General features: G+C 52.0%; 1 protein-coding gene across 1 annotated transcript in view; it reads left to right on the top strand.

Annotated features, from left to right (window-relative positions):
• The window catches only part of MID2 (midline 2), a 113828-nt gene that overhangs the window by 23461 nt on the left and 69672 nt on the right, over window positions 1–20695 (top strand). Inside the window, exon 2 of the mRNA XM_037408333.1 lies at window positions 1479–2200. Within this exon, the coding sequence (XP_037264230.1) occupies window positions 1535–2200 (666 nt within the window). The 5' untranslated portion in view covers window positions 1479–1534. The remainder of the gene's footprint in view (window positions 1–1478; window positions 2201–20695) is intronic.

Raw genomic sequence — 20695 nt, 5'->3', positions numbered from 1 at the left:
TTGTGCTGTCCGCTCCAGCGTGTGCCCCAGTGCCGAGCATCCCCTTGCTGGCTTGGCTCCAGCTGTGTGGCCGGACCCTGCCCTGCTGCCCCTTTGCAGGTAATTAAACACTCCCTCTTCCTGGCGGGAGATGTTCCCAGCCGGTGCCAAGCCCAACCAGCAGCGTGCTCGTTTGGAGCAGAGCAGCCCCTAAGCGCTCCCCTCCACCGGGTCGCTGAGGGGGAGCAGTGGGGCTGATCAATTGATGGCTTGTTTGCCTCTCAAGCAGAGCAGAGCTGGAGGCAGCGGGGCTGCCGCAAAGCCCACCCTGTCCCCCTTCTTGATAATCAGCCCTCCTGCTAATTAGTGGTGAAGCTGGGGAGGGAAGCATGTGGTTTCTCTCCTTAGCACCTGCCAGGCTGCTGTTACTGTCCCCTCTTGTTCCGGAGATCTGCCAGAAGCTGGCGTGAGATCTGGAGGTGGGCTCGCAGCCTGTGCCCGTGGCGCGGTCGCTGGGTTTTGATGAAGACGGGGCTGCTGCCGCCCGCTCCTCCAGCACGGGGGAGAGGCAGCTCGGTGGCTGCGTGGAGGGGACAGCGTTCGGGAGCGTGCTGTGGTGCTGGTGGAGGCAGGCCAGCCACTCGCCGTGCAGCTTGGTGCTCTGAAAGTGGGAGCTTGGAAACACTGTGACAGCAGGTTCGGTCGCTTGCAGAGAGCCTGTTTCCATCATGCAGAAGAGGGGATCTAAAAATACGAGCTTGTTTGCTGCCAGCTGGAGTTGATTTGGGCATCCCTGTTGCTGCTGGAGTGCAGCAGAGGACAGCTGAACTGGGAGCCTGCAGACTGTAATTTTGCTGCTCTTCCTTCCCTGCCCCGCTCTCGAAAGGCAATGGCTGGGGGAAACACGGAGCAGGAGGACTTGGAACTCCTGACCCACTTTGCTCAGAGTTTCCAGGACATGATTCGCCTTTTCCCTTCACCAAAAGGAGACGGGACTGTGTAGCTGCTAGGGGAGATACTTAGAGGTTTGTCTTTGCTGTGCAGCAGAGCCTTTATGTGTGGGAAACCAACGTGGCCCTCTGCTCCAGTCTTGGGCAGCACTCACTAAAAGAAACACGAATCATGTGATTTCTCCTGGTTTTGTCTTCAGCCTCTCTGTGCAAGTCCTCTTCCCTGGCTGGGTTGGCAGGTGACCAGAGGAGCTTGCTGCTGCCCCTTCTCCCTTTCTCTCCAAACAGCTCTCCTGTTCCACAGCATCTCTGGGCACTGGTCCGAGCTGGTGGCTCAGCTCGCTGGGATGGGATGGTGAGAGGCTTCAGCCAAGCCAGGGTGCTTGCATGAGCCTGGCTGGGCTGTAGCAGCAGTGTTGGGGTGCAGAGTGCACTGGGGGTGTTGCAGAGGTGATGTGTCTGACTCCCCCAGGCTCCTGTTTCTAGTGGAGAGGAGCTGTCCTGGAGAGCTGCTGTCTCATGATGTCTCTCTGTTCTCCTTTCTCCCAGGTACCGGACCGCCTTCCCTGGTTTTTGATGCTGAATCAGGATAGTTTTAACTAAAGATGGAAACACTGGAGTCAGAATTGACCTGCCCAATCTGCCTGGAGTTATTCGAAGACCCTCTCTTGCTGCCGTGCGCCCACAGCCTCTGTTTCAGCTGCGCCCACCGCATCCTGGTGTCCAGCTGCTCCTCCAGTGAGTCCATCGAGCCTATCACCGCCTTCCAGTGCCCCACGTGCCGCTATGTCATCTCCCTCAACCACCGGGGCTTGGAGGGTCTCAAGAGGAATGTGACCCTGCAAAACATCATTGACCGCTTCCAGAAGGCATCCCTGAGCAGCCCCAACTCCCCCAGTGAGAGCCGCCGTGAGAGGACGTACCGCAACAGCCCTACCATGTCTGTGGCCGGCGAGAGGATCGCCTGCCAGTTCTGTGAGCAGGATCCCCCGCGGGATGCCGTGAAGACGTGCATCACCTGCGAGGTGTCCTACTGTGACCGCTGCCTGCGGGCCACCCATCCCAACAAGAAGCCCTTCACCAGCCACCGTCTGGTGGAGCCTGTGCCTGATGCGCACTTCCGAGGACTCACATGTTTGGAGCATGAGAATGAGAAGGTGAACATGTACTGTGTTGCTGATGACCAGCTCATCTGTGCCTTATGTAAACTGGTGGGCCGCCACCGGGACCACCAAGTGGCATCCCTCAGCGATCGCTTTGAAAAGCTGAAGGTAAGCAGCCGTTGGCGGCCGCAGTGAGCCCATGGGCCAGGCTGTCTGTAGGGGCTCATGTTCGCCGAGGGATGGCTCTTGGAGCAGAAGCTGGTTCCAGGTGCCCCAGGTGGCATCCGTTATTTAAGCCAAACAGCTCCTGAAAGATACGTGGGCTGCAGGACGCAGCCTGTGGGCTCCTCCGGGGCCCTGGTCCCAGGAGGCTGGGCTGGGTCTCGCTTAAACAATTAGAGCAAAATCATTGCTAACTTATTTTTCTCTGGCTGACGTGTGTGCACCAAGCCCAGGGGTTGGACCTTCTCCCCACATGGCCGACAGCAGCACATCATCAGGCACCACGGTGCCCTGGGGCTGTTGCCCCAGGAGTGTGGCTTTCCCCTGGGGTTTGTCCTATCCTTAGAGAACTGGAGTGGCAAAGAGTGGCCTGGGGGGACCTGCAGGCACAATTCCCCAATGCTGTTGTGCTCGGACTGTGTCTATTCAGCTCTTGGAGGATGGGAGCAGGATGGGTCGGACTGTGGGCATTTCCTTTTGGAAAGCTGCTCTGCAGCTTCCAGCCCACAGGCTGCAGTGTGTGGGAACCCTCCTGCTTTCCATAAAACCTCTGCTGCAGGGTTCACCCATGCTGGAGGACCGCTGTGCCCTGAGAAGTGCTCGGGGGAGTGCTTTCATGTTCTCCTCAAGCCAGCATGTGCAAAGCTTTTCTGCTGTGAGAGAGGAGCGGGCCAGGCTCTGGGAAGTAATGGGATATGAGTGGGTTGGGAGCAGCCCTGCGGAGAGGGATTTGGAGATGCTGGTGGATGAAAAAGGGACATGAGCCATCAACGTGCACTCACAGCCCAGAAAGTCAGCCGTGACCCAGGTGCATCACCAGCAGCATGGCCAGCAGGTCAAGCGAGGGGATTCTCCCTCTCTGCTCCGCTCTGGTGAGACCCCCGGGAGCACTGCACCCAGCTCTGGGGTCCCCAGCGCAAGGAGGACACGGACCTGTTGGAGCGGGGCCAGAGGTGGCCACAGAAATGGTCCGAGGTCTGGAACCCCCCTGCTAGGAGGAGAGGCTGAGAGATCCGGGGTTGCTCAGCCTGGAGAAGGCTCCACGGGGAGACCTTGCTGCGGCGTTTCAACATCTGAAGAAGGGCCGAGAGAGACTTTTTACCAGGCCTGTAGCGACAGGACAAGGGCGACAGTTCTGACCTGAAGGAGGGCAATTCAGCTTGGACATAGGGAAGAAACGTTTTTCGATGAGGGGGCTGAGGGACTGGAGCAGGTTGCCCAGAGAAGCTGTGGATGCTCCATCCCTGGGACTGGTGAAGGTCAGGCCTGGGGGGGGGGGGGGGGGGGGGGGTTGGGCATCTTCATTCATCTAGTAAGAGTTGTCCCTGCCGGTGGCTGGAGGGTTGGACTAGATGGTCTTCAAAGGTCCCTCCCAACCCAAACCCTTCTGTGATGCTGCAAGGCAGTGATGGAGCTCCACTCTGCTTCCCGAGTGCCCCAAACTCCTCCTCTGTCCTTCGCCCTCCCATGGGATCATGGTGCTTTGGCTCTATGCAGATCCCATCCCCGGAGGGGCTGGTCTGAGCAGCCCTCTGTGTCTCCCAGAGGTACCATGTCAAGGGAGGGTGCAGTCTTGTGGAGGAGGTGGCTGGAGGCTGCCCAGGATTTGGAGGCTTCTGAAGAACCCCACCATGGTCCAGTTGCCTGGGGTCTCCCTTCCACCTGCTTCTTGCTGAGACCAGTGTTGCCAGCAGCAGGGAGCATCTTCTCTACGACAGCCCATGTTCTCTGTCCTAATTTCCCCTGAGCTGAAGCTGCAGAAGCAGGCAATCATTCTCCAGCCCCCTTCACTTGGAGCACGTATTGATCTGAACTGAATTACTGCTCTGCTGCTCTTCAGGTAGGAGAGAGCAAACTTCCCAGGGATCCCTCTGGAGTACTTTGAAGCTTAATTTTTATGCAGTGGCTGTGGTTGTACTGAGTATTATGTGAACCTGTATGGACGATATTTGACCTATATAAAGTTAGAAATCCCTCTCCCCTGTGCATTCTGTGTGAGTCTGCAAAACGCTTTTTAATTCCTTAATATTAAAAAAAAAATAATATATAGCTGGTCCCATTAGAGGTTGCGTTGGTGAGGCTGTAACTGTGGCAGCAGTCATATTCCTGTTATAAGTGTTCTCATGTGTGTTCAGCTGCTTCTTCCTTGGCCCTTCGTCCCTTCATGTTCTGGTCTTGTTCTGACCAAAAAATGCTTTTCTTGGCTGTTTGTCGTCTTAATGTTTCGAACAAAATCAATCCATCTGCTCTTGTGTTTAAGGGCAGAAGAAATACTTCTATCACTGTAGCAAAAATACAGAAGACTTTTTTTTAATGGGTAGACCAGATTATTTTGTTTCCTCCCTTTTTTTTTTTTTAAAAAAAAAACCAACTGATGCCTGGAAAGAAACCTTTCTAGATGTCCAGTTTCCTGGGTGGGTTTCCTACCTGCCCTTCTCTAAAGTCTCCCAGACCTGGTGTGACATGCCCAGTGACATCTGCAGTAGCAGGAAGAACATAATTGTAGGTTGTCCTGTACTTTATTTCTGTCTCTCCCTGTGTTCCAGCCATCGGGTCTGTCTTTTGGTAGGTGCTGCCAAATAGCATCGGTGCCAGTGCGTGCCTGTGAAGCGCCTGGGGTCCGTGGTGGCTGATGTTTGCCTTCAGACCTTCATTTGCTTGTCTTGTCTTTGCATCACTTCTCACCTAAGCTTCCCCCAGTGTGCAGAGCAGTGCCAGCAGCCTGGTCCATAGTCCAGGACATTCTTTTTCCATGAGGAAATGTCTCAATTAGCAAATTGGAAACCTTAGAAAGAAATGACCATGTATGTTTACACACAATAAAACCCAGGGATAGAAATTAAAACCTCTTAATAATTTCTCCCTAATCTGGCCCATGTCAGCCAGCCAGGCATATTCATCCGAAGACAAAAACCCTTGACAACCTAAATTGCTTCTTCAACCAGCCAAATTTTGCGGGTTGCCAGAGCACTGTTTTTTTCTTCCTTTTTTTTTTTTTTCTTTTTTTTTTTTTTTTCTTATAAGCAACAGTCTTAAGTGATTTTGGAGGAGGAGGGAGGATCTCCTGTGCTGGAAACATTCTCTCTGTTCTTTCCCAGGCACGACCGCTGCGTGGGGGCACCTTGGTCTGTAATCCTCGCCTCTGGCTGCACATCGGTTGGGCTTTTTTTGGATGGCTCTCTTCCTAATGCCCTACCTCTGGTGCAGCTATTGCATGGGATTGATGCCAAGTTTTACCAGCAGAGTCAATATTTTCATTAGTATTTTGTGTTGTTTTCCTCATATGGCCTCAGTCTATAGTTCTGACTGCGATGCATGCTCTGGAAATACTTGCAAGTATCTGAAATACTTGAAATTATTAAAAACATTCTGGGATGGGAGCACAGGTGGGATGCTGCTGCCTGGGAAGCTGCTGCCAGTGGGGCTGGCTGCTCCCCATGGCAGCTGCCTCGCCCCCAGGTCTGCCCGAGGATCCCCTGTGCCCCATGGCAGGGCTCTACCTCATTCCTTTCTCTCTTTCAGTCATTAATCGGTGAGTTACGTTGCAGCCAGCCTGCTCTTAAAGATCTGTGGTACGCTTGGGCATTGAGCAGTGAGCAGTTGCTCTTAATCTCTGGCTTTGATCCCATAGCTAGAGCAAGCTGGAAACGCCTTTCAAGTTGGGTTTTTTTTGATGGAAAATTGGGTTTTGAACTGAGTAACTTCATTTTGTCAAAAGGGCTGTGCTTTCTACAAAAATCTTTGGTGTTTTGGTTTTTTTTTTTCCTTTTTTTTTGCCCCCTCTTTAGAAGAGCTGCATGCCTGAAAACCATACCGTTGTGTTTAAACCATAACCCATCCCCCGGCACTTGCCTTCCCCTCCGAGTTTGTTTCGAATCAGAAATCTCTAGTGTGCACCTGCAGCGTGACTTTCCCGTGGACGCTCTGCAGCAGTCTGTCCATACCATATTATACACCCCAAGGTGTTTTAGGAAACATCTTTAATCCTTTTTAACACGTTATGGCTTTTCTTTGTGTGCATCTTCAACTCCACTTGTTTATATCATAAAGAAGCTGGAAAGGGTGAGCAGTTTTCCTGAACTGCAGTAAATCTGAGTCATGAACATTGCTGTGCCAAGGTCTTGGGTCTGGTCTGTGGCTGCTCACGTAATGCCCGTTAGTTTGGAATAAAGTAGTTCTTGCTCTGATACTGCTGCTCTTTGCCAGCACATAATTCTGCACCTAGTTCTTTGCAGCCCAGGAGCTGGTTCATCCATAGGGGCAGCCCTGTTTGCCATGCGCGTCACCTCGGACGTCGGCCACTGCTGCCAGCTCAGTCAGCTGTTGGCAGAAATGATGCACACGCCAGGGATGCTGACAGTGTAGGATGAACCACAGTTATTTCCAACCCTGGCCATCCAATGTTGCTAGATTTTCTGTGGCAAAATCATCTACCTGTTCTTGAGATGATGGAAAGGGTTATCCCAGCTCCCTTCCCCTGTGCTGGGACTCACAGCTGGCCCTTGTTGTGAGATGGGAGCCTGGGTCTGGGAGCATCTGAATTTGAGAGGGGAACACGTGGGATGCCACACAGGATGGGGTGGAGGTTGAAGCGCTGGAGTCACCAGTGTGCTGTGGGAGCATGTCCAGCAGCTTTCCAAAGCTGGGATGCAGTGGTATTCTGCTTCCCCGGGAAGGCTCCACGCCCAGAGTTACCAGCTACGGAGAGCGCAACAGAAGGGAAAAATAGTCTTTGGTTTGTTATAGAGTGGCTCTTCTCCAGCGCTGCACTGAAGTGCTTGGAGGCCTGTGGCTGTGGACGGTGAAATAGCAGTAGCACCCTGCCAGGCGGGTGGTGCAGGTGAGGACAGGCGAGTTGGTGATGCGGGAGGGACCTGGAGGAAGGGCAAGAGGCGTGATGCTTTCAAGGGGTTGGATTTCTGCCCATGTTTTCTGCTTGCTTTGAAGTTTCGGCGTTTGCTAGTAGCAACCTTTTTGAGTGGGTCCTGCCACAGTATGACCCGTGGTGCCGAGACCCGTGCTGAAATACTCATTTGTAATCCTGCGCTGACAGACACTTCTCAATCAGAAGTGATTGCCTTGTGCTGCTGCTTTTTGCTCATTTACAGCTGCAATGGGTAGAGAAAGAAATGCTCCTTCCCTTCTCCCTCACCAGGCAAGTTGGCATTCATGTGAACATTCGCCCTGGTAAGGGGGCTTGGGCATCTCTCTCTGCTTCAAGCTGGCCTGCCCAGCCAGAGCCTTGAGAGAGGGCATGTGCCAGGCTTTTCAGGCAGAGGCTGGGCACGCTGCTGGTCAAGGCTTTGTTTGGTGACATAATTCCATTGGCACAGAGCAAGGTGGCTCCAGCACCGTCTTGGCTTTGAGGCAGCACCCGTTCAGCTGGGAGAACCTGGTGGTGCCTTCAGAAAGCAGATCTAGGTTAGCGTTGCATATCTGAAGGCATCTTCCTATCTCTTGTCCTCTTGCAGCTCACCTTAAAGGTCACTGGCTGCCCAAAACTCCCCTAGCATGGGCTCCTGGGGTGCCACCTATGTGTGTCTTGGCGTGTGCTTTGTCAGCCTTGGACTACTGCTCCTGCCAGGTTGCTCAGCCCTTTTCACGGTGGTGAAGCATCCTATGGACTGGGTTCGCTTGCTGGCAGCGTTGGCCTCTGCTTCCCCAACCCAGCGGGCAGCACGGGCACTCCCACTGCCTGAGCCTGGCTATGAGTAGTCGAAGTGCTTCAGGATTTTGGTGCGTGTTTTCCATCTCTGTGTGTTCAGGAAGGATCAAGATGCTGAATGCAATCAGCGGCAGAGAAGTCTGTCAGCTCGGCTTGCTAGCTGAAAATCGACATTAAAAGATTAAATTAAAAATGTATGCAGATTAAGAGCAAAACTAATGGCTTGACCTAGATAAAGCAGGCGCCTAGGACAGCAGCGCGTTATCTGCCGAGTAAAATCTTGGACAATTATAAATTCAGATTGCTTGAAACTTGTAATTACAGTCCTCTGTGGAGCGCTGCCCTGCCCCGTGTCCTGCCTGCGCCAGCAGTGCTGCTGCTGTGCCAGGGCTGGGCAGGGGTTATGCTGTGCAGCGACTCCTGCAAGGGGGAGATTACAGCAAGAAAGGCTTTGACTGAAGAGCTCTGGCTGGCTCCTCCGGTCTGTGATTTGTGGTGGAAGGAGTTTTCAGAGGAAGGATTTTGCCTTAATTATTCGCTGCTGTCCTTCGCTTCTCCATCTGCTCTGTTCCCTTTGCAGGAACTGGCTAAGGGCTAGCTCAGAGGAGGCTTTTCCTTTGCTGTTGCTGAGTTGTTTCTAGATTGACAGGCTGGAAATATTAAAAAAAAAAAAAAAGGTGTTTTGTAACACTTCTATATCTGCTCTTTGCTAAAGGAAGAGCAGTAAGGTGGAAGGCCCATCATCTGTTATGCTTCTGAGGGGTGCGCTGCCTCCAGCATGCTTATGTGAGTGGGGCTCCGGATTAAAAAAAACCTAAAAATTCCCTGTGCTAGACAAATTGTGTGCAGAAAAGCTGATTGTTATTCAAACGCTCTTAAGCAAATGGTGGCATAGAAAAATGGCAAAACCCCTCACCTTCATGCTGCAATATAGAACTTCTTCACCTTGGGACTCGTGAACATGTTCTCACTTGCCCTGTGAATCACTGAGATTGCTGCTTAATTTATCATTTACTGTACTGCCATGGGGCTAAACTGAATTTTTATATACATATGTATGTATATTTATATATATTTCCTCCACACAAAGAAGAGTTAGCTGAGAACAAAGGTTACAGTTGTGACTGCTGTAACTCCTACACAGAACACGAGGGGCTGTTAGCAAAAATACAGAAAGCTCTGGCTGTGCTGTAGCTGGCGGCTTCTTTACCCTTAACCAGCAGCAGATACGCTTCTCCTGTGTCTCTTTGAGACCTGCCTAGAGAGGGAGATGCAAACCCAGCTGCGGCTTGCTCCAGCCCAGGTTTGCAGCAGTGGGAGCTGGAACCGCCCTGCTGCTTTGGGGACCCTGGCAGCATGGCACTTGGTCACCGGCAATGCTGCAACCCCTGCCACACTGGCGGAGTGGGGCTGAGCCCCTCTTGGCCACAGCCCTGGCTTAGCCACGGTTCAAGCTTGCCTACAGTGGTTGCGGTGCTGGTGCAGGCAAGTCGATCCCTTGGGGCTGTGCTGGGGAGCCAGGTGCTGGCACCACAACCTGCCACAGCTTTGGGACCATGAGCTGGGGCTGCAGCTGCCCAGATCATCAAGAGGCACCCTAGGGCAAGCAGAGCCCCTGCCTTCACCTGCCAACTGGCTCCTCAGCCTTACCTGCCGCTTCTTTTGCTTTCTGTGCACAATTCCAGGCATCTCTGCTCCCTAGCAAGCTCCTGAGACTTTTTAGCATTGGCTTCTTTCTCCTAAGGCAGGTAGTGTGTGTGTGGGAAGAAACACAGAGTGTTTTTATTGTTATCTTGGGCTGAATTTGTAATCTAGTGTCTGTTATAAGTGATCTCTCTGAGCAGGGGGGAGCTGTGGTCCAAAACATGGTCCCCAGCATAGGGTTATCGTCCCCATCACTTTGCAGTGGCCCTCAAGTGACTTGCAAAGCAACAGTCATTTAACAGATGTTGAGCACGGGCAAATGAGCATCTTGCCTGATCCCTGATGCAGGTGAAGGCCTTTGATCATCTGCCAGGCTCCCCTATCAAGTGACTGCCCTGGCCTCCATCTGGCAGTTCAGTGTGCCCTTTGGAAGCTGTGAAGCAGGAGACAGTTGCTGCTTAGGGCTTGGATGCCAAAATTGGAACCACTTGAGGACCCCTTCATGGGAAATTGCAAAAGGTCCTAGGAGGTCTGTCACTTCTGCGTGAGCCAAGGGCTTCTGCAGCCATGCTCAGCCCTGTGGAGGGGATGGTCCCCAGGACCTGGCATGTTCTTCCCATGGAGGTGGAGGCTGCTGGGACACAGGGAAACTCCATGCACTGGAAGCTGTAGCGGTGAAGATAAGGCTGGCAATAAGTAAGGCTGAAAATACAGCTTGGAGCAGTGGCCCTGCTTTCATTTTTTTTGGTATGCCAGCAGGAAGCATCAGGGATGCAGGGTGGACTGCGTGTTGGTCTGTCTGCCTTGGAGCTGCTGCCCAGTGTCACAGGAGCCCTGAGAGGCCGGAGGAGGCTCGCGAGCATGTCTGGGGCTGGAGACATCTTCCTGCAGCCTGGGCTGCCCTTGCTGCTTTGCTCAGGTTTCACTGAAAACAGTGACGTTGTGCGTTGGGGGAGCTGCTGTGGGTGTCGCACCGGGGTGGCTGGCAGCATGGCACTGCTGCAGCAGAACGTTTGCCTGTGGAGCACAAGGCATACGGAAACACAGCATCTTCCTGGCTGCTCTGCCCTGCAGTAGGAGAGGGATCAAAACGTGGCTTGGTGTCTGATCAGCTCCCAATTCACATTTTCCATTGGCACGGTAGGGTGTAAGTGGTGGTAGCTGCTTAAGTGCTGTTGGTTTCTAGGTCATGGGGACCAGCAATCAGCTCTGTGTGCTTTTATTTTTTTGTTTTGGTTTGGTTTTACCCAGAAATCTCCTGAGGACAGCTTTGGTTATTTTTTTATTATTATTACTAAAAAGAACTATTATGGGTCTTGAGATAGCAGACCTGAGAAGCTGCGTTGGTTAGCTTAATCTCTCGCTTTTTCCACAACTGCATTCACATCCAAGATGATTTCAGTGTTACTATCTCAAGAGCAGCTTGAGCTGGAAAATGAAAGTGTGAAGCTGTGCAAAAATCATTTGATGGTGCTTTGTTTGGGATGAGGCTAAAATCTCCAGCCTTCGCGTCCTGTGAGATAGCAGGCTAGAACTGAAGTCTGTGGAAGAAGCAAGATGGGAAGCAGGTGAAGTTATTTTTAAATAACAGGTGTCACCTTCTTTTATTAAAGTCCCCCCTGAAAAGTGCCTTAATTTCAGAAAGTGGCTGGTGGCCCATCTGTTCACCTGTTGCATCAGCCTCAAGGAGTAGGAAGTGATGAAAATGATGGTTAAGGATATGAATAAGTTTCACCCTCGTTGGGCTTGATAAACAGAAATTCATTATTCTTATCAGCTGTGTGAACGTGGGGACAGTGGGGCATAGGAGCTGGGGATCATATGAAGCTGTGGGCGTGGGACACTGCTGGAGAGGATGTTTGTGGAGGCTGGTGGGCTTGGAGAACTGACTTGTTTTGGGAAGATAAAGGCAACAATGAGCGTGCTGTTGGCCTTCTGCCTGCTGCTGCTTAGCGCAGACCCCGTGGTTACGGGATGTGGCAGAAGGTGAGTGGCTGTGCCTGGGGCAGTAAGGTCAGAGGAGGAAGGAGAAGGCAGGTGTGGGGTGCCAGGGCATCAAGACAGCAGCTTCTTGCTTTGGGAAATGTCTCACTTAGGAATTTGCCAGCTTTTGGTGGGTGAGGTACTGCCAGGAGCGCCAGACAGTGTCTTCCATGTGCTGGCTTTCGGGATGGGTTTCAAAGGTTGCAGCTGACATGAATGCTGCATCTGCAATCTTGCAGCCAGCCTGCTGCAGCCTCCCACCTTGAGGGCTCCTCCAGGCCTTCGGCATGGCAGCAACAGAGCATCGGATATGCTTTCAAAAGCACAAAGAGGAGGAATAAAAGTCCCTGAACCTTCCTGCCATCAGTGTTGGTAACATGCTCATGATGAGCTCATGTGAGCCCTGTTTCTTTTCATGCCTAAGGATGAGGCTAGAGGATGCTCAGACCACGTTGTCACTTGCAGGGACACTGCTAGCATCTCCATGCTATCCCTTGTATTCCTTATGAGTAGTATTTGCAACGGTAGTTTGCTTTTATTTTAATTAGCAGCAGTGGTCAGACAAGGTTTTGAAAGTATCATCAGGCAATGCTGAGGGATGCTCAGCTAGTCTAGGGGCTGCTGTGCTTCTGGTGCTGCTTTTCCTGTTGGACAATGGCACGTGTTGTACCAGTGCAGTCTGCGCTTTCTTGCTGGGTACCCAGCTGAAGGATGCTCTTTGAAGATGTAAACTTCTTCTTTACTCTGTAAACAAACAGGGCTGGCAATGGGATGTTTCCACTCCAAGCTGCCCTGTGGTGCTTTCATCAGGGGGCTCACCGGCAACAAAAATGCATCCCAGTTACTGAAGGGGGATGGGGAATTTCTTTAGCAGAAGTTGTTGCACGGGTAAATGAGAACTGAAAAATTTATGAGCATGTCAAATTGTACAAGTGTGGCAGCGCCAGATCGTTAGGTATTAAATTCTTCCTTAACTGTATACCTTATGATGATTGACTCTTACATGGTGATTAGTTGGGTGGGAGTAATTCTTGTGGAGGTGCTGCTTGTGCGTCCTGCCAGCACCAGGCAGGACATGGAGGGAGATGCAGGTGCTGGAGGTACCTAATTTCCTGCTCAGGAGGGCTGTGGAGGAGCTGGAGTGTGTTGCAAGGGAAGGGGCTTTCTCCCTGCAGCAAGAGCCTGGGCTTTATGGCCCTTGGTGAACATTTGCTTGCTCACATCCTACACCTTGGGGCTTGAAGACTGCCAAGAAGGTTCACGATGAGCAGAAAAAAGTCGCTGGTCCTTGCTTCCTTGGAGAGGGATCTGTTCCTGTGTGCCAGGAGGAGGGAGACATGGAAAAGAGCAGCAGGATGCCAGGGAGCAGATGCCTGGAGCTGGCCTGTCTGCGCTGGAACCTCGTCGCTGCCTCTGACCCGGCTGCAGCTGCCTTCCCGAGACCGTTGGCTATGCTGGTGCCTTGATCATCTGGATGACAGTCTGGCAACCTCAACCCAACACGGACTTTGGGAGGTGCTGTGCTTTGGCTGCGCCAACAGGTTGTGCTCCTAATGCTGTTTCACACAACTCTGCCAGGCGGTGGTTGCTCTGGGCCTGAGAGACTATGTTCAAATGCTGCAAATAATGATATCTTAAACATCTGCAAAGTCCAGCTGTGGCTTTTACTGGGCTCTTCAGCAGCTGGCGTGGTGTCTGTCAGACAAGCTTATGTGTGCGGTGACAGGTTTAGCAGTTGAGTTTTTGGTGCTGTTTCTGGAGAAGGGGAATGGTCTCTGACATCTAATACTTAATGCTGCTTTCCAGTATAAATGAATCTATGCCAGTCCTTGAGCCATGGCCCCGTAGTCTTTTCAAGCCAGCTTATGTTCCCATCAAACCTAATGTTTGTTCTAGTCATCCTTTGTCCTGTGATTTAACACATTTCCCCCCCCCCCCCCCCCAACAGACTTGTTAACAATACAGATACTTTTATGTTGTAGTTTTCTATATAGCATCTCTCTGGGTACCTCAAATCTGTGTTGTCTTTTGCAGTTTCTAAATTCCCATTTATTCCTGATGCTTCTCTCCATGTTCTCTTGCTGTTGCTCTGCAATACAAACTCTTTCACAGAAAACTTATCCCCTTGCATGGTTTCCTTCCCAGAACAGGTACTTTTGTTTCCTGAAACAACTGCAAGCCATTATCTTTTCAAGGCTTCTGTTTTGTGATGTTTTTAAGGGTGTGAGCTGGACTTCTATTCTTTTAGTTCTGCATGAATAAGTTGTGGGTTTTTTTAAATAATAAAAAGAATTAGTGTAACTCCAGGTCCCATGGAAAGTCTCCAGCGGTGGAGGATTCCCTGCATGGGAGGTGATGCTCCACTAGCTGAACAGTGTTACCTTGTGGCCTGTCACCTGGGGAGCTCTTTGTTGGGGTGCTGGGGTACATTTTCTGCTTCTTGCTTGCTCTCCTTGGGTTCCTGTAAGATGGCTTTTCTCCTTGCAGATCTGAACCTTGCTTGAGGGCAGGATACTATTTAAGACTGTCTATTCTCAGCTGTTCTGTAGTTCTCTAGCTTCCAGCAAGCTCGTGCTACCTGTGCCTTCCCCTGCCCCCTTCTTTTTCTGAGCTTTTACTCTGAATTTTCCTCTTTGCTTTGTGGCTTTGGTAACCCAATCCCTTGGAGCCTTCACTTGGTATGTCCTGCAGTCTGTCGTGTTCCTGTGGCTTTTCCTGAGCTCTCGGCAGTGTTGCTGGCATCCTCGTGCTCTGTGTCCCTGAGCCCTGCGCTGCTGGCTCCCCGGGGCTCCCCAGGTCCTTCCCTGCTGTGCCCTGGACCCCGCAGCTGCAGGTCCATCACGGGGGGCTGGGGATGGGTGAAGCTGTTCTTTTTGGACTTGTAGGTGCATTTCCCTTGTGACACTTGTATGCCAAAATGTTTTCTGTAGCATGTCCTCGTGTTTCTTCAGCAGGGTCTGGTTATCTGTGTTTCTTTTTCTTCCCCGAGCTGCAGGTTGTTGAGCACTTTCAGCACCTGCCTGGCCCTGTTCAGAAGTACCTTCCCTGGCAGGTGACCTGCTTGCGCTTGTGGGTGTGAGCTCCGGGCTCCCTCCGCCTGATGTGCGTTTCTGGAGAGCCCCTGGCTGCTGCCTTGTCTTTCTCAGGACTTTTCCCCTCTTTCTGTGCCTGGCACGGTGTAGTGACTTCAGCCACGTGGGTGACAAGCCCTGCCCGAAATCAGACCGCAGTGGGCAGACCTTGCTGGGAAGGGGAGAGGGGTCTCGGGCTGCTTGTGCTGGAAGTGTGGGTTGCTGCTGAGGGCCGCGGGCCGTGTTGCCCCTATGCCTGCTGTGCTCCCTGCCTGGCTCTGGCTGGCAGGGCTGCTGCTGAGAGGCCCCAGCAGTGCGCATTCCTAGGGGTGCAGCACTGGCCCTCTCCATCCCACTGGCTACCTGGAACCCTCGGCTCACCGAAACAACCGGCAGTGTTGCCAAAAGATTAATATTCCTGCCCTGAGTAGCTGTTGTTTAATATTCAGGATATATTGCATTATGGGCATAATGAATATTCAAGAGTGCAGATTAGCATAGCTCAGTTAGTTGTGCTCTGTGTGCAATCGGGAAGGCACTGGCTCTTGTTAGGCCTGTGCTCAGCTATTCGTGGCGCGTACTCTCACTTGGAAAATGTGTCCCAGCAACATTCAGTATCTTTAAGTAATTTGGAGAATGGGTTGTGTGCACTGGGGCGAGCATCATATGAATTTCTTAGCAGGCTTGAAGTCATGCTCTGAGATGCTGAATATTGCTATTATTATCACATTAGACCCTTAAATAGGCTTACAGGTGTTATTAAGTGATTTTACCATGACAGCTGACATGCTTTAAAAAACCTACTTTGAATATCCTATCAGTGTAGTTTGATCTGCCCTTGTATAGAAATTAACGTGCAGTAGCAGTGCATCTGCTGATAAAAATCCTCCTGTATTGTGTGTGGAAACAGATCTCAGGACCTTGAGATGAGGGATGTGTGGGGTTACCTGCTTTGTTCTTCCAGCTGGCTGTGGGCTGGTTCCTGGAGTGTCCTGACTCCCACTTTGGGCTGCTTCTTCCCGGTATACTGGTGCTGGGGTGACCGTCCCATTGCAGGAGGGCGCAGGCTCCCTGCTGCAGAGCCGAGCATGTCCCAAGCGGCTGGCAGGCTCCGACTTGTGGTGCTGTGACCATTTGCTTGACCTTAAAAATCCTTTCCAACCTAAACAGTTCTATGAAGGGCTGGTAGATCAGCCCACCTGGTTTTGATCTTTATCTATAAACAGGTATGTCTGTGATGAGGAAAGCAGAGGTGTGTCCCCAAAATCTCCTGAGCTGGCTTCCAGATGAACAAGTTCTTGCACCTCTCATTTTCAGAGCTCCTGGTGGGTGGTCCACGGAAGGCCACATCTGTGGCAGCTCGAGAGCCCTGTCCTTGCAGGAGGTCGTGACTGTATGATGATATACGATGCACAATGTAAGCATACAGCTTTTATGCTACCAATATGTAGCATATAGCATCTGTGTCAGAAGGTGGAAGCACCGCCATGGGCCATGCGGCCAGGCTGGATGACAATGCTGGGCTAGCATGGAGAGTGAACTCTTGCTTACTAATTAAACTAATGAGGCAGTCAGTCCTCCTGACCTGCCTTTCTCTTGTGGTGGGGCTCTGGCTGTAGGCAGCAGGGTTAGGACTGCCTTCAGATGCTTGAGGTGTCTGTGTGAGCCATGTTGACTTGAGCTGGGCAGCCGAATTGCCGGTGTTGGAGTATAGATCAATGTCCTTGTCTTTGCTGCTTGGAGCAAAAGGAGTCTTGGATGTGAAGAGCAGAGATGTTTCTGATCGCCTCTCTCTAAGGTGTGGATTAGGCATTTCTTCTGTGCCTGCCTGTTGCCTGCCTTTCGTTTGGTTGGCTTGGGGGAATGTGTTTGATGGGAACCTGCCCAAAATATGTTCTTGGGAGAGGGGTACCCAGCAGGGTCACTGGTGTGTGCTCTCCACAGCGCCGGGTGGTGGGTCGTGGCCCCTATTCCCCTGGCCTCGTGTGAGCAGCGCTTCGCTGAAGGTGCTCGAGAGCCTGGGTTCTGCACAGCTGAGGGCAGGCGTGCTCCTGCATGCTGGCCAGGGAGCAGGCTGGGATGCTCCTAGTGTGAAATGTCTTTTCCACCTGTGAAAGCTATTGTATTAGTCAGCTGCATCCTGCTGTCTTCTCTGAGCACGGTCCTTTTGGAGCCCCATCAGGCTGGGAGGAGGGAGCGGTGTGCAGAGTGGCTTTGGCAGGCTGTGCTCACTGGACGATGCTCCCAAGCCTCACCCGTGCTGCAGACTGAAAAGTGGCCGGCCTGGCTTCCTGCTCCTCCTCCATGTGCCAGCAGCCCTCTGCTCAGGGATGGAAAATGCATGGCCCAGAGGAAAGGAAAATGCGTGGCCCAGAGGAAATGCGCTTCGTCTGACGCAGCTTGTTTGCGTCCCTGGCCAGCTGGCCGTAGCAGAGGAGAGAGGTTTTGCAGCGTCCCCCGGCTGAGCATCTGGCACTACAGCTTTAAAGGCACATCTGGTTGCGAGGGGCTGGGATTTGGGCATTTTAGTTTTCCAAATCAGCATGATGTGCAGCTGGATCCTTGCAAGCCTGCTGAACCCCTTTCCGCTGTTACGGGCATCTCTGATTTATGAGATAGGTTCAGAAAATGCTGTGCAAAAAGGCGTGTGTTGTGCAGGATGTGCCAAAGCTATAAATTGAGATTCCTTCCTTGTTTCTCTAAAGGGCTTTTGGGAACCAAACATCTAGCATCCAAGAGAAAACGTGCCTGGGTTGTCTTTCACCGTGTGCTGTTTGGCTTTATTTATTTATTTTTATGATGATTGGAAAATAAAGATCACGAGGGGAAGGAGCCCGATGGAAACACCCACTGCAGTTCCGTGTCCTGGCAATCATCTGATGTTTCTGGTGGAGTGATCCGTAAAAATCCAGTCTTTAATGTAAAACATAAAAAAAAAAAAAAGGGAACAAAAAAAAAGCGCCCCCTCTTTGGCCTCCCAGGGAAGGAATTATGTCCTGCCTAAAGCTCTCCCAGTGCTATGAAGAAGGAGATGTTTCTGAGGGCAGTGGTTCAAGGGTAATGGGGTCTGCAGCATGGCGCCTAACAAAACTGAAAGCTTTTTCTAAAGTGTATTCGTAAAGGCGTATCTCTTACCCTGAGTACTTCCATACTCCTTAAAGTGGTATTCTTCCTGGATAACTGGTGTGGGGGACCATTTTTTATTAATGCTGGGTGGAGGTTTCTGAGTTTATTGGTGCAAACATTTAAAGCTGGGTATTCCCTGATGGTATCTGCAGGTGAACTGGGTGAGGGTCTCGGGGAAGCCAAAGGCCTGTAGCAGTGTCAGGGGAATGCTGTTTTATGAGACTAATCACTTAGGTTAAAGCCATGAGAACTGAAGTCTGAATTTCTTTTCAGCCACACCTTGCCTTTCTTATTGGAAAGTCCTGGCACCTGGATCCTCGGCAGGAAGCCAAGCAGGCTGCAAAACTGAAAGATGCTTAGAGATGGTGTCGTGGAGGAAGGAGCCTGAACCGAGGGGTGCCTGTTTTAGGATCGCTGTTTGCAATGTGAACACATTGATGTTGTCTCAGATGTGTGAGGCAAGGGCAAGAGCAGAAGGCTGTGCATCTGAGGGGCAGAGATGGGAGGTAGGAGATGTGTGATGGCTTTCATTGCCTTCCCCTCCCAGGTGCTCTCGGGCACTGGCCCAAACGCTGTGGTGGGTGTTATCCTCCAGAGGTAGGGCTGGTGAAGGAGATGCAGCTGTGGTTGTTGGTAATCGTTGGGCTGTGGGTTGAGACCTGCACCTGCTCTGTTTCTAGAGAAGTGATGTAGCTTTTCTGACTGCTTAAGTGCCACTGGATTGGCTGCTAGAACTGCATCATGGGTAGTGGCCTCTTCCTGTGCTTTGCTGATGCTGCTAGCACATCCGTCAGTGGGATCGAGACCTGGTAGAAGTTGCAAGAAACTATATCTTCCCTGGGACCCCTGTGTCTGTCAGCTCTGGAGGCCACTAGATCATCCCAGCACCATCCATCCCTTTCAACAGGAAGTTCACAAGTCCCAGCTGAAGCTCCATCATGGAGGAAAAAAATACCAGAAATGTCACTTGTCTGATTTGCCAAGCATGTGAGTTGCGTGGCCAGAGGAGTTGCAAAGGGGCAGTACTGGGTGTGCAGGTGTGTGTTGCTGCTGCCTGGGCGAGGGGGAACCTCTTCTGGCTGGTGCCTGCCTGTCTTGGCTGTTCACCTGAAAAGCAGCGGTGCAAGAGGTATCAGCAAGAGCCATTCAAGCGGCTTAAACTGGTTCTCACAAAGCAGCGGCTGGCTCAGCTCTTTACTCTTGCTGCGCTTTGATCTGACAAGCATTCACTAAGAAAATTAACTGTAAGGTCTTTGCTTTTGTGAAGCCCAGGTGGTTTGGAGCACAAAGCGTAAGCTGTGAGTACCATCTCCCCCAGGTGTGCTGTGAGAAGGGGGGCTGTGCCTCCCGGCGTGGCTTCTCGGTGCTCAGCCTGGCTGCTTCTCATCCGGCACTTTGATTCCCTCCTTAGTGGGCAGAGCTGCTGCTGGGAGCGGTGGCGGGTGCTGGGGGTCCTGCCTGAGCAAGGACTGGGCTCCTGGAGGTGACCATCTTCTGGGACTGCAGCCTGGAGAGGTTCTGTACTCCCCTTGAAGCCTCCTGAAGCCTTTTAAGTTGGAGGAACAACTTAATCTTTGCCAAGATGGCTTAAATTAATGTCTTGATGTCACAGGCACAGGTGCTGTCCTAGTCCCTTGTCCCTGGCTGTGAGCCCACTCTCGTGCTGCGCGGTCCTTCCCATACTAGCTGGATGGGCTTCCCTCTGCCAGCTGTTCTTTGGGCTGCAGTTGTTGTCCTGTCCCCCCGCAGCACTCGAACAGCTTGTAGACGTTCAGCCGCCTGCTCCTCGCTTGCCTCTGGCAAGTTGTTAATCACACTGCCTCAGTTTCCCATCTTTAAAACGGTGCTATGTGAGATTGGCATTTGAAAGACATGCGATGGCTGAGAGAAGCTCCTGCTAAAGGGCAACACCATCTTCTGAGCTCAGAGCTGAGCTGCTGAGGGGAAGAGCTATTGATTTTTCTTTACTTTGGTTTTTGAATGGAGTTGTCAGTTTTCCACCTAACCGTTATGCGCCATTAATGATTTGCTGTCTCAACTTTTGTTCCAAAGTCTTGCTGTTCACCTTTCTCGAGGTGAAGTGTGTAAGAGTTGGCACCCAGGAGGCACACTGGAGAGCAAGGTACTTTCCACCTCTCTGGGTCATTGGTTGTCAGCTCAAAAGGAAAGAGCAGTATTGTGCAGGAAGGCAAAGAGGGGCTTCACTGGTTCACGTGGTGTGGAGACCTTTGGGGCTGCTTTCTGTCTCGTTGTCTCTGGAGAGCACTAGCTGTGCTGGAGGTGCTCTGCATGCACAAGGCACGTGTATGGATGTGTCCCCACCCTCGGTGTGATGCTCCATCTGCTCTTCCTGGATTAAGAAAAGTTCAGTTAATTCATCATTCATTAAACAGAGGGAGAGCTTTGCCTGCTCCTTCTCTTGATGTATCTTCATGTCCCGTGTCTCAACTCACACCTATAAATCGAGGCTGACTCAGAGCTGTCCGCGAGCAGGGAGCGGGCAGCTTGGGTTGGGTGGGACGCAACCACACCTTGAGCGGTGCGGCCGGCCCTGGCCCCATCCCGGCAGCCTGCTGGGAGAGTCTGCTCTTCCCCCTTGGGCTGCTCCTAACAGCCCTTGGCATTGTTTCTGGAGAGCAAGCAGGGTGGAACGCGGGGAAGCCCAGCGCTTGCTTGGCAGGCGTTCAGAGTGGCTCTTTGGTCCTTCTGTGGATTTTTGTATGCACGAGGAAGCAATGACTTTTCCTCCAGTGATGCTCCTGCCGGGAGGAGGAGAGGGGAGTGCTGTGTCCCACCCTGCATGGGCGAGGAGGTTGCTGGCATAGGCTTGAGCTTTGCTTCTGCTGGGATTCACCCTCGTGCATGGCCGGGCTTTCCCCCAGCCATGTGCTCACGCTGTGGCATCCGTCTGCTGACAGCAGCCAAGAGGTCACAACGTCTGCTGTCCTCAGC

This window comes from Falco rusticolus, chromosome 14, assembly GCF_015220075.1.
Source record: "Falco rusticolus isolate bFalRus1 chromosome 14, bFalRus1.pri, whole genome shotgun sequence".
NCBI lineage: Eukaryota > Metazoa > Chordata > Aves > Falconiformes > Falconidae > Falco > Falco rusticolus.
Note: the sequence above shows the minus strand (reverse complement) of the source record. Positions and strands in the feature narration are given on the sequence as shown.